The sequence below is a fragment of the Podarcis pityusensis genome, assembly GCF_964106645.2.
Source record: "Podarcis pityusensis genome assembly, chromosome: 2".
In the NCBI taxonomy this organism is placed as follows: domain Eukaryota; kingdom Metazoa; phylum Chordata; class Lepidosauria; order Squamata; family Lacertidae; genus Podarcis; species Podarcis pityusensis.
Window position 1 is genome coordinate 66,100,731 of NC_138029.1, and position 13,729 is coordinate 66,114,459.

The 13,729-nt window shown below is 39.8% G+C and overlaps 1 protein-coding gene across 1 annotated transcript in view; it reads left to right on the plus strand.

Moving 5' to 3' along the window:
* Positions 1–11,200, plus strand: part of GALNT10 (polypeptide N-acetylgalactosaminyltransferase 10) — a 38,341-nt gene extending 27,141 nt beyond the window's left edge. Inside the window, exons 9-12 of the mRNA XM_080988381.1 lie at positions 243–464; positions 1,802–1,918; positions 3,679–3,828; positions 4,911–11,200. Of these exons, the coding sequence (XP_080844507.1) occupies positions 243–464; positions 1,802–1,918; positions 3,679–3,828; positions 4,911–5,078 (657 nt within the window). The 3' untranslated portion in view covers positions 5,079–11,200. The remainder of the gene's footprint in view (positions 1–242; positions 465–1,801; positions 1,919–3,678; positions 3,829–4,910) is intronic.
* The last annotated feature ends 2,529 nt before the right edge of the window (positions 11,201–13,729 follow it).

Genomic DNA, 13,729 nt, shown 5'->3' on the forward strand with positions numbered 1-13,729 from the left:
TTAATTTTTAACTAATTTTAATTAATTAACTAATTTTAATTAATTATTAACTTATTAATTTTGGACTTATTAATTTGGACTTATTTATTTGGACTTATTTATTTTGAAGTCCATAAAGTCCTTTATGCGTGCCTCCATGTAAGGCAGCTAATTAATCTCTCATATGTGCATCCTGTATAATTCAAATTTATGGATATGCTTATTTTCAATTCTTCATTTCAAATATATTGTCACCTATGTAGAACCTGAAGCGTGTTGCTGAGGTGTGGATGGATGAATATGCAGAGTACATTTACCAGAGGAGACCTGAATATCGGCATCTGTCTGCAGGAGACGTGACTGCTCAGAAAGAACTTCGCAGTAATCTCAACTGCAAAAGTTTCAAGTGGTTCATGAATGAAGTTGCTTGGGACTTGCAAAAGTTCTATCCACCAGTGGAGCCTCCAGCAGCTGCCTGGGGAGAGGTTGGTTTATTCAAGAAATTCAGCTGTATCAAGAAGTCCCAGCCATGCTATGGTGTATGGTTGCAGATCAAACCACAGGATTTCCACTACCCGCTGAGTCCATCTTTAAGTGAAATGGTTGTGCATGTTTACTTCTGTACATACTTGATGGTGCAGAACTTTTCAGAAGGGATGGGAAACCTGAGGCCTTCCCAAAGTTGCTGGACTTCCAACTCCCATAAGTGGCAGCCAACAGAGCCAATGGTCATGTATGATGGGAGGGGTGATCTAACAACACCAGTTTCCATATCCCTGTCATGCAGGAATTTAGTGAATGTATATGAATATGGCTAGAAAAGGTTGTTTTCAATACACTTCAGAATCCATTAGCAGAAAGCCTAACTTTACTAAAACTATTGAAAACAGTACACACTGAACTTCTGAGGTATGTTTGCTCCTTAAGATTTACATACTATGACAGCCCATTATCAGGTTTAACCCTGACCTAAGAATGGGTAGTAAATCCAAGGCTTTGATCATTTCTTTTTTAATATCACTGCCTTCACAATTCTCCACTGAAGCCACTTGTTAAATGGCTCTCAAGCTCAGATGTGTATTCAACATGCTGCTTCTTTTCCTTTGAGACACAGAGCAGATTGTTCTAGATCCCTTTTCTTGGCTTCTCAGTTCTTGAGAATTCTTGTCACATCCACACACATACATATATAGAAATCATATTGTCTTGTGTCTTTGCATTTATGCCAGTGTTTGTTATGGGATAGCATAGGGACTGCCTGTATTTCAGCCCCGTTTACACACATTTAATACGTGTGTGACAATGTATATGCACATCGCACCAAACCCAGAAGTGACCTGGAAACATCATAAAGACATCACTGAAATGTCACTAAAAGGGCAGAATGGGGTGTTTGCAGGCTTTTTCAGTGCATTTCTATTATACGCAATTTCAATGACATGCGCAGTGCCTCAGAATGTAGCCCCTGTGTAAGCAGGGGACCAACCCAGCAGTTCAAAAGCACACCAGTGCAAGTAGATAAATAGGTACCGTTGCAGCGGGAAGGTAAACGGCGTTTCTGTGCGCTCTGGCTTCCATTACGGTGTTCCGTTGCACCAGAAGCGGTTTAGTCATGCTGACCACGACTTGAAAAGCTGTCTGTGGACAAACATCGGCTCATTCAGCCTGAAGCAAGATGAGTGACACATCCCATAGTTGCCTTTGACTGGACTTAACCGTCCAGGGGTCCTTTACCTTTACCTTTTACCTGTACTTCAGTTTCCTTGACTGCCTCTATGTCAAGAAGTTAGATGCAAAGCTAATCAGCAACTTAATCTTTCAGGTCCGTAATGTAGGAACCGGCCTCTGTGCAGATACCAAACATGGAGCCCTTGGTTCCCCACTACGGGTTGAAGCCTGTGTGAAAGGCAGAGGAGAAGCTGCCTGGAACAGTGTGCAGGTATTTGCATTCTTTTTTATAATTATCTCATTCTTATTGTTTCCGCAGGCAGTTTTAGAAAGAACTATTTTATGCAAAGTTTGTATTACTGAAATACCACAATATCTTCACTAATGTAAGACTAAGTGGGGGTTTGCTAGGGGAGTAGAATGTAATCTGCTGGTCTAGATATTACACAGATGCTAATTATCAAGCTGAAGGCCTTGGTATGTAAACACACCTGGGGTGCAGGAGATGAGTACTTTAAATTATGTGCATGAGTGCTGTGGCAGAAAACCATTATTATCTGGAGCCAAATCCAGGTGACTAGAGAGGAGGCAGACAGGAAAAGGTTAATAAGACACTAGTCATGCAACTGTACTATGCACTGACATCATTTCTATGTATCTTCTGAAAAACCATATTAATGAATCTGCTACTATATCCAGTGACCACTTAGTGTCACAGGAGGTATAATTAACACTCCAGTGGATGCTAATGAGAGATTAAACTGGATAGGGAATATTTTCACCGAATATTTTCATTTCTTAATGTATAAGATGCTAGAAGTGACAGCTTTATTCTAACATAATATGTAAAATGATAAGTTGCTGACTACCATTTCAGTTGCCTGGAAATGGAAAATTAAACCAACTGACTTTGAAACTTACCATATTTTTCCGTGTATATGACTATATTTCCCCCCTATTTTTTCAAGTTTAAAATTGGGGGGGTCATCTGATAGTGCATATGGGGGATTTCTTTATTTGGAGTCCCAAAAAATAGGAGTTGTGTTATACACAGGGGCGTGTTATACACAGAAAAATATGGTAAATCCAAAAGGCCTGCATGAGTTTTATATGCAATTTATGTTGAGTTGTAAAAATTAATGTGGATGTTGAAATATATTTTTGGTCTAATTCTTCCATAAAGAGATTTCCTTTGTTTTTTTATTAGTACTAACAGTAGCAGCATGAAGCAGTTGCTTCCATGTCTTCTCATTACTGAATTGGTGTGGTGCTACTTCAACTCCAGAGATATTCCTGCTGTCCTCCAAAAGAATACAAGCCTATAGAGCTCCAGTAACCACACATTTTGTAGAACTGTTCTTGCTGTAGTGAATCTTGTTGTCTCTTGTTTTTCTTCCTGTTGTTAAATCTTTCAGTGCTAGTCAGTTTCAACTAAGGGAAATTACTGCGACAGATTGTTGGTTATGGTCAGCTAGGTTTTGCTCCAGAGTAGACTCATTGAAATTAATAAGCTTGATTAAGTTAGGTTCATTTTATTCACTTGGTCTGAATAAAATTTAAAAAGCACCCTATATTAGTTCCATTTCTTTTCTTCCCATTTATTTATTTATTTATTTATTTAGCAGATTTATATCCTGTTTTTTAACTACAGTCTTCAAAGTGGCTCACAATATTTATAAACATACAATAGATACTTCAAGAGCCACTCACTTAAAACAAACCAAAATCAATCTGCTCCGTTTGAGCAACTGATGTTCTTTTCCACAGGGCAACTGGTATTAAATGGCCCGTGGGGGGGGGGGTGTCATTTGCAGGCTTCCAGTTCAAACACAACTGCCATTGTAGAGCTCCTTTTCAGTGTTTGCGTTTCTTAACAATGCCACAATTCTATTTCTGTATTTCTTGCCCTGTCCAAAGGAGAGGGTAGTTCTTCACATTGAGTAGTACTGAAGGGCAATGATGCATAAAACAAAGAAGTCTGGATTTTTGTCCTCATCGTTTGTTCTGAGGGTTTGATGTTTGTCCTAGCAGGTGTTCACATTTAGCTGGCGAGAGGACATCCGTCCAGGAGACCCTCAGCACACAAAGAAATTCTGTTTTGATGCTGTTTCCCACAACAGCCCAGTGACTCTCTATGACTGTCATGGAATGAAGGGGAATCAGCTATGGAAATACAGGAAAGTGAGTGTGTTATTACTCAGAATGTGGAAACCATTACTTCTGCATTATGGTTACCTGTAATATCTTGAAAAATATTCATATTGTAATATTTTGTCCCTATGTTTGGGACAACATGTTATGTGGAATCCCCTTTTTATTAAAAGAACAATAGGGCATAGTAACATCTCTTCCAGAGATAGCAAATAAACCTGCTTGTTGTAAGTGTACCATATAAAGTGGTATTCAATTGCTCCATGATAGGAACTTTTCGTATCATGCCACTCGTATACTGCTCTTCTACTTGGGAACGGGGGGCTTCAGATATTGGACTTAAACTCCCCTCACCAAACTCCCCTTAGCTAAACTAGCTGGGGCTGATGGGAATTGGAGTCCAGCAACAACAACTGATGGGCCATAGGCTTTGAAAAGTTTATCCTTTTTTAAAAAAGGAACAAAGACCTGGGATTATATTCATGGATGGCAGAAATACTCAAAAGCAATGATAATTGCAGTATCTATAAAGTACAAATTTCCACAATACAAAACAAGGAATCATAAGGCAGGCTTGGGTAAACTGTTGTCATGAGGGCAAGACATCTTCCCAAGGAATCTCAGGGTTCAGATCTCATCATTGACCCCTGCTTCATAATATCAGTGAACCCAATTCTAGAATTCTTAAGCCACATGAAGAAGTGTTGACGTTCAGGGAGGTGTAGCCCAGACATTCCAGTGCCTACTTCAGAAAGATTTGGATACAAGTAAGAGTTGAAGACAAGGACAATAAGTTAACAATATGCTTGCGCGAAACACTATTCCAAGTGAGGTCTAGTGGATAACCTGTTGGATTTGAATAAGGGAAGAGTGATTTTCTTCAGTACTCATTTTTTATTTCAGTTGTGAAGATTTATTTATTTATTTAGTTTGAAATTGCTTAGCTAAAGCAATGTACAGTACAATAAATGTGGAGAAATGCTACTTCTAAAGAAGAGCTGCTGTTAGATGATAAGTAATAAAATGACAGATACATATTTTTTTAAGCTGCTTTCTGAAGTCTGTGGCATATATTCAAGTCCAGCAAACTGATTTCTAATTTTCATCCTTAGGACAAGACTCTTTACCACCCAGTAAGTGGCAGCTGCATGGACTGTAGTGAGAGTGACCGAAAAATCTTCATGAGCACATGCAATCCTTCCTCTCCGACACAGCAGTGGATATTTGAACACACAAATTCAACAGTCTTGGAAAACTTTAACAAGAATCTTGATCTTTAAAGACTATCTATATGTATATATTACAGCTATAATTTTTACAGGGGAGATGACAAATTTTTTAAAAGAATAATTTTTTAAAAACAATAAAAGGGAAAATCTCAGGAGAGGGTGTGACTATCAGGCCAGTCTTTACTTTGATGATGCTGCATCCCATTAACAAGATGTCTAGAAATCTATATTGCTATAATTACACCACAGATTGAAACCTAGTTCTCTAATGCAGGACCGTATCCTTTCATAATCTTCTAGTTTTTCAGCTATTAAGGTCACATCTAAGCCCGCGTATTTTTCATAAGGGTAATGTGCAACTGTCATGAATTCTGCACCACATTGTCTCAAAGCCAAACCCATAGATCCATACAGCAGCCAAGGATTAGTGCTATGATAATGCATATCTCCAGTCCAGATGGTTTAAGAGCAGTGTTGGCACTGGCTTTTTACACTGACCCTTAGTTTGGTGGCATGAAGTTGTTCATTGCACTGGAGCTCTTGAATAGAGCCCGTTCCCTACCAAGAGAGAGATTTGCAGTTGTTGGACTACAAACCCCATGGGGATTAGCTGCATGAGGAGCTGCAGCCAATCCTTGTCAAAAGTTGAATGCAAACCCCTTTCAACAGGCATCTTCCTTTGCAGCCCAGCTTGAGTTCAAACATAGGAAGAAAAGAGTCAGAAAGGCTCTTGGAGTACACTCCCAATTCTTTCATTTGAAGCTGGGCTGCCTGACATGGCGATGTCAGCTTATTGGCAGGTGGGTGGCCCTACCCACCTGTCAAAGTAGTCTACCTGGGAGGGGAGGGGAACTCAGGATCCCACCCACCAGACAGATCCTCTGCCAGACCCCTGAGTTAGGCAAATCAGCTGAGTCATGGATAATATACCTGTTCACGGACATACGACTTGAACTCAAAAGACCCAGTTATACAGACAGAACTAGGGCTAAAATTCTAAGATTGCTGCATGAAATTTAATTCCCCAGTAACATGGGTGAGACCGACTTCCAAATAAGTATGTTTTAAGATTGCAGTGAAATTCTTAGTGACGTACCTGTTAAACCAACTTATAGCATCCAGCCACACCTGGGGCTGCATGCACAACAATATCCTACAAAAAAATGACAACTGCAGTGCTCTACAAAAGTAAAGGATACATACAGTGCAGCATCTTTCACAGCTTAGGCCTCCCTGCATCTCATTCCAAATGACTTAAATGATCATCTTTAAAATCTTCATTGAAAATAACTGGAGTGTGATTCCTGTCAGTTTTTCATATTCACGAATTTGAATTTACAAACTCCCCAGTTCTGTGTTAGCTGCAGTTTTACTCAGCATTCCCCATTGTCCAATATTTTTAGGTTAGTGAATTGGGCAAAATATTTTACAGCACAATTCTCTTGGCTTCAGTTAGACCTTGATATCATTAGTTTTTCTTGACGTAGTTAAACCTGCATTTTTGTTCAACTCAGGCTGAGATCTGTTTTAAAATATCACTAGTGATAGATGATTTCCTGTGGGGATTTTTAGAGGATTGTTTTTAATGCCTTCCCGTGTGTTAACAGGTGCTAATTTGCCTCTTCCAGTTCTACCTCACTAGTCTGTCACTGGTTATCAAAACAATGTCTCATGGTACACTCAGAAGATCAATTCATACTTAGGTTTATTTATTTTGTTCAGTTAAGGGAAATAATCTACATGCAGGGATTTCCTGTTAAGGACACCAATATGAAAGGAAAGAGCTGTTCTGGGTGTGAAGGCTTCCTTGTGCATATATAGACTGCTGGTCATGACCTCTTTCCTTTATTTCTTCCAACGCTAATTTCTTTCACCTCAATTCTGATCCCATGCTAGCTGAATTTTCTGCTCCTAGTTTGTTCCAGTCATCCTTATGTTTTTCCATCAAAAGTAATATGTGTCTAATTTAGCAAGCTAGTACACCTTCAGTTAATGATACATCTAAGAACTAGTGCTGTTTGCAGTGGGCTACTAACCAGATGGCAAAGTAACAGGAATTTAAAAATTAAAAAGGCCATTAATTCATATTTCATATTCCCCGTTTAGCTGCAGAATCACATACCCTTCTACTTACTTCCCATCATCTTTTTGTTCCCTGTAATGTTTTCTCTGCAATAAAACTGAAGGCCATTGTCTAGGCAGGGTGAAAACATAATTATGCTGAATAGTCAATACATAGGTTGAGTTGAAGTACTGTAATGTTTTAGTGTTCATGCAGTAGTAATCTTTACAACAGTCCTGCAAAGTAGACCAGTATTAGTGCAAGGCTGTCTAACAAGTTCATGACTGAGGTGAGACTTTAATTTAGGGAGTTTTTATCTTGCAATCTCAGACACTTTACTATGTTGCTCTAGGAAAGTTTCTGTGATTGTTACTAACCTGCTGAAACCAAACACCAAAAGCCAGATGTTAAAATATTCTTAAGAGCTTCCTCTCTGCAGCAATATAAATACTTGTCAAGTTACAAAATATCTTAAACATATTTAACTCTGGCTGAGTGGCGATCTCTGCACATAAGTAATGCATTCAATCCTGGAAACCCCAGGCAATGGTTTGAAAGCATTGTTAGCAGGCCACCTGTTGGTTGAGAAAAGAAAATGCATTTTACTACTTTTATCTGTAATTAATCTTCTGCTTTATTTATATTCATAATAACTAAAGCATGAGTCTATAAAACCGTATTTGCATGCATGATAAGGGTGTCAGATAACAAAACTGAAAATACTTTGCTCTTGAATATTTTAGGATGTGTAGCTAAGATTCCTGGTCACACTTCAGTTACTTGACCTCAACTTCCTTGTGCTAAGCAAAAAAACTGTTCAGTTGTGCTGACACTGAGGCTTTTGGAGGAAAGCAGTGTGCACAGTATTAACATGCACATTGGGTGTCCGTGTTTTGTTCCAGTCAGGCCTGATTTATACTTTTGATTTCAGCATAATTGCTGCTTGAGAAGCACCTCCACAGGATGGATCAAAGAGAGTGTAGTGGGGGGGACGGTGGGTAGGTTGAGCAAGCAGTTTGTGTGAAATGGCTCCCTACGTGGTTATAGTGATTTCAGTATGGCATCTCAATTCAAAAATCTAAAAGTTTTCAATGGTTTGGTTGAAATGTGTGGACTGAAATGTGTCTGTTGCTAGCAGTGATATTATCTGAATCCTTCAAAGCCATCTGAAGATCTTGGCTGCAGGAAATAACCCCATCTGGTTTAGAAAATTCTTGCATTCAAACATACACCTTTTGTGGTCTTAAGTAATGTTATCAAAATCAAATTTAACAGCATCATTAAAATAAAGAAGTGCCTTTTTAAATGCAAATGTTCAGCAAGTACCTAAACTTGAACAATTTCCTAGTGCCTTGGACTGGAGTGGGATGTTGGATGTACAAGAGTACAGTACAATGTGCAATTAGTGATGTTTTAGGAAGATTTTTGTGTTTAAATATCCAATTTCAAGTTCATATTGTAGAATGGAAAGTTTATGGTCTTGGTTTAGAAAACCAGTTGCTAAGTTTCATTACTCAAAACAAAAATGGTGTAAAGGACATAAATGAGCATCCCTATATACCCCTGATGGCTGATTCTGACAGTTTCGTAAGTGGCTCCTGATCCCAAATGTTGGCATACAAACATACAAGGTTCACCATGCAGTGTCTTCCACCAATAGTCTATGACACATATCAAAATAAATCAACAGGGTAGCTTCCATAAAATGTATGGGTCATTCATTAGAAATATTTGTCAATATCTAGTCCAGGCTTCCTCAACCTCGGTCCTACAGATGTTTTGAGACTATAATTCCCATCATTCCTGACCACTGGTCTTGCTAGCTAGGGATCATGGGAGTTGTAGGCCAAAAACATCTGGAGGGCCGAAATTGAGGAAGCCTGATCTAGTCAGCATCATAACAGAGAAGCAGTAAAGCAACTTGTTTCCACCCTCATACATGCTTGAATACCTTTTTCAAAATGGTATCTGTTTCACTCAACGGAGCAAACACCTGTAGAGTTTGACCCAAAAGCCTCTATACAGCATATCCCAAGCAGTTGAAAGGTTAGCTATCAGGACAATGTGTGAGTACTGTGTTCCTGTAGGCCATAGTGGTGTGACACAAATGGCTTTATTATTACAAGGATTTGTGGGCTATATAAAAAGACATATTTTCACCGTCAAACGGCCTCAGTACTGTATACCTGAAGAAGCATCTCCACCCCATTGTCCAGCCCGGACACAGATCCAGCGCCGAGGGCCTGCTGGTGGTTTCCTCGCTGCGAGAAGTGAGGTTACAGGGAACCAGACAGAGGGCCTTCTCGGTAGTGGAGCCTGCCCCGTGGAATGCCCTCCCAGCAGATGTCAAGGCAATAAGCAACTATTTTACTTTTAAGAGACAACTGAAAGCAGCCCTGTTTAGGGAAGTTTTTAGTGTTTGATGCTGTATTGTTTTTAATATTCAGTTGGAAGCCGCCCAGAGTGGCTGGGGAAACCATAATAATAATAATAATAATAATAATAATATCATCAAAACAATACCGCAATTTGATTAGATTTTTGCTATGAAGCTGTGATGTAAAAAACAACAACAACCACATCTGAAAAGAGCCGAAGACTTACAGTAGTTTGCTTTATGTTTCATAGAACCACTCACAGTACTAACATGGATATAACCACCCCTGGTTTAAGACAGTCTAAACTAGTGTAAGCAGTCTGATTAGCTTCTTAATATACTGTAATATCTAAACTAGCTGAATTCCTACTAATTTCAACAGGACTTGCTGCTTAGCATGTACAGAAATGCTCAAAGGCTTTGCTGCAGAGTCCTTCTGGGCACCCTATCAAATATGAAGAAGAGTTCTAGAAGGTTCCTTAACTTGTGGTAAACATTGAGGCATTTTCCACCAATTTTATTTGATTGGAAAGTGCTTGGAAGATACTAACAGCATAGAGGTGTCTTCTCAACTTTGTGATTTTGCTTCTGTTTTGTGGGTAACCATGTCCAAAATTAGATGTGATGGCAGCAAAAAAATGGGGAAGGGAGTCTTAAGAACAAAAAGAGTGTACCTGTGAGAGCCTGTGGAAAGAGTTTGTGTGCAGAGAGAAAGAGAAAGTGCTGAACCTTCTCCACACCTGCCACTCACCTTCCTGTGGCCCCTTCCTCACCAGTTCTTTGTTTCCCAGCCTGCCTTATTTCCTATATTAGAGCCTAGATGAGCGAAAATTGACATGGGGGGACAACCCACAAGGAGATGCTCTGAAGACAGGGTGAGTGGTTAGGGTTTAGCACATCTTCCCAAATAAACCTTTTAAATTATATCTGATACAAATTGCTTTATTTGTGATGGGAGGTAGAGAAGTGTAGCTGCAAATGCTCACATGTAGTTTGGCTTTAGATTTTTCTAGGGTCTCAGTGTTATAAACTCTATATGATTTCTAAGATGTCACATGTAATCATATATGGAACAAGATGACAATTTAGATAAAAATTCATTACCCATTAATAAAAGGCTTTTTGACCTGCATTCTGTTCAGGACCATCCTAATGCTTCTGTAGTCACCCAGAGATTTCCAGTTTCAATTTGATTAGGCTAGAACCATGCAAGCACATTCCATTGTTGCAAATAGGTAGGAGCTTTTTATCCTAAATAAAATTATATTAACTAAATTAATGACATTGCATTGTATAATCAAGCTAACTGGCTAAGGTTGCAATTGTAACACCACTTACCTGGGAGTAAGCCCATTGACTTCAGTAAGCCTTACTTCTGAGAATAAATGGTAAGGATTATGTTGGAAAACACCATCTCTCTTCCAACAATAGTATCAAGGGGCCAACTATGTTTTGAGATGATGTTATACAGGGACTCTTTGTTTCGACATTGTAATGCATGCTTAACAGATTGTTTGAAATTGGATGTTGCAGCATAAACCAGTGTATTTATTTTGTGCATCTCAGGACACTGTCCTATTGTGTTGGGGGGAGGTAAAGAATGTCTAGCACTTTAATTTAGAATCTTTGATAAATTGGAAATCATTTGGGTGTAAGGTATAGTGTTTCTAAGAGATGAATGGACTTTCTTTTATAATATATTTAAAATAAATTTGTATTGTGTCTTTTTCTGAACATCTTTGGAAGTGTTCTGTTTTGCATTAACCAAAGCATTTTATGTGGATATCTTCTGGATTGAATAGTGTCCTGAGATCATATTGCCTTCCAAAATGCACTCTCCAGTAGCTTCAAATCCCAGACTACAGACATTGACCTCTTGGTTTTTATCACTTTTTTAAAAACATCAAGTATTTTTTCTGAAATTTGTTATACTAAAACATGAGACTTAGAGAGTTGGGGTGTAGTGAGTTGCAAGAAACTGCCTCTCCCCACATGAACCATCTGAGACTTCGTGGTCTTCAACAAAGGCCTTCTCTAAGGGAAGTGTGGAAGGGTGACTACATAAGAACAAGCTGTTTCAATAGTGGCTCCCCATCTGTGGAATGTTCTCCCCAGCGAAACATGTCTGGTGCCATCATTGTTGGTTTTTAGGCTCCAGGCCAAGACATTTTTATGTATCCAGGCTTTGATTGTTAAATTAGCTTTTATTCTGGTACTCACTTTTTAGTGGGGCAGGACTTTTACCTTCTTGTCTTGTTGGATGGGCATTTTACGAATGTTGTATGTCATTTAAAATTTGGCTTTTAATTGATTTTATCTGTGTTTTAAGTTGCTTTGAGACTGCTCTTGTTTTGTATCTAGCAACTAACAAATGCAATACATTATTTTTTATTCCACTTATATTCTGCTTAAAACCAGTGTCTAACATTAAACAATGAAGTTAGAGATACAATGGATAAAATCATTTAAATTCACCATAAAATCAGAAAGGCTTGTTTTAAAAACCCCTACTCCAAAAAAAGAACAAATTCACCAGGTACCTGAAGTTCAGTAGCGGAGGGCCTGTCTGAACTCAAGCGGAAGAGGGGTCCACAGCATTGGCTCCACAATACTGAATGTGCAGCTCTGATAGATGAGAGCCCTGCATCTGAACCATGGTGGTCCGCTGACAGCAACTCTCCTTGACCTCAGTGATCAGGCAAGGATATAATGCATTGCGATCAAAGTATCCTGGGCCCAAGATATTAGGAGCCTTATGAAGTTTCCAGCCCCTCGTGTGCATAGACATTTGGTTCATGCTACATGTGTGAGGGGGGTTTGACTGAAAAGAGCTGGCTACTTTGGTCTAGGGTGAGAGAAAGGTATCTCTGCTCCCCCTTGGATCCTGGGAAAGTCCTCCTGTCTGGGATTAGAGGTAACCTAAGGAAGAGTGGTGGAGCTGCTAAGAACCTCTGGCATGTCTGGTCTACCCAGACTAGCAGTTGGGGAAGGGAGTGAAAGCTCTTCTTGCCCCACCAACTTACAGTGGTACCTCTGGTTACATACTTAATTCGTTCCGAAGTTCCGTTCTTAACCTGAAACTGTTCTTAACCTGAAGCACCACTTTAGCTAATGGGGTCTCCTGCGGCCGCTGTGCCACCGGAGCACGATTTCTGTTCTCATCCTGAAGCAAAGTTAGCGGAGTCTGTAACCTGAAGCATATGTAACCCCAGGTACCAATGTATAGCCAAAACTCAAGTTTTTTGGCCCTCATTCAGTCCACCAGTCACCCATACAATGGTCCAGATCATGCGAGACTCCTGACTCAGATGTTATAAATAGAACTGTGTTTCACTGGTGTACTAATGACATTTTGCCCCCAAACCCCTAATGACAGATCCCAGTGGATTCATACAGAAGCTGAACATCATTGGCGACAAGATAGAACACCATAGTACAAAGATCATAGGGCTGAAAACACACATTTTTCTTACCTGTTGATTTCTGTTTAATAATAATAATACTAGATTATATTCCTTCTATATGGAATGATGACTCCCTCTGCTGGATTATGCAGGATAAATGCAGTCCATGGAGAATGCTGAGCAAATAAAAAAAATTCCCCTTCGAAATCTCAAAGCCCACACACTTGTTCTGGTCCCATACATACCCATTATATACTTCTATTTAAACTCAGAGGAGCTCTGCAAACATTTGTATCAGTATCCTGTTATGTGGCCAATCCGCTCTCTGTATCATTTAGCCAATCCTAATCTAAGAATAAAGCCATTCTTGGAGAACTACCAACTCTTAATTAAGACTTTTCGGGCGGATTTGTCTCGTTTGCCTGTTCCTGATTCCAGCTCCAAGCGTGCCTCCGACCTCGGGCTCCCTGCTTTCCCGGACCCTAACCTGCTTCTTCCTGTCCTGGGGTCCCCATGGGGCTCGGAGTTTTGTCTCCTCCAAATTCTCCAGAATCTTTGCCCCCGCCAGTTCTTTTAACACCCTCGCCATGGACGTAGCCAGGATTTATTGGGGGGAGCAGAACCGAGTTATCTGCGACGCAACTGGTCAGTTACGGTTAGCTAAGTATTTTTATTTATTTAACTTGATTTAGGAGGGCAGCTGCCACCACCCTGGCTACGCCCATGACCTTCCCCTTTTCCCAGTTTCGCCCTTTCCACCCACCCACATACCCTAGTCGTCTTCCTTTCCTTACCAGGGTCTCTCGGATCCACCCCACTCGCGCCGCCGCAACTCCGTTCCTTTTCCTACATGCCTTTC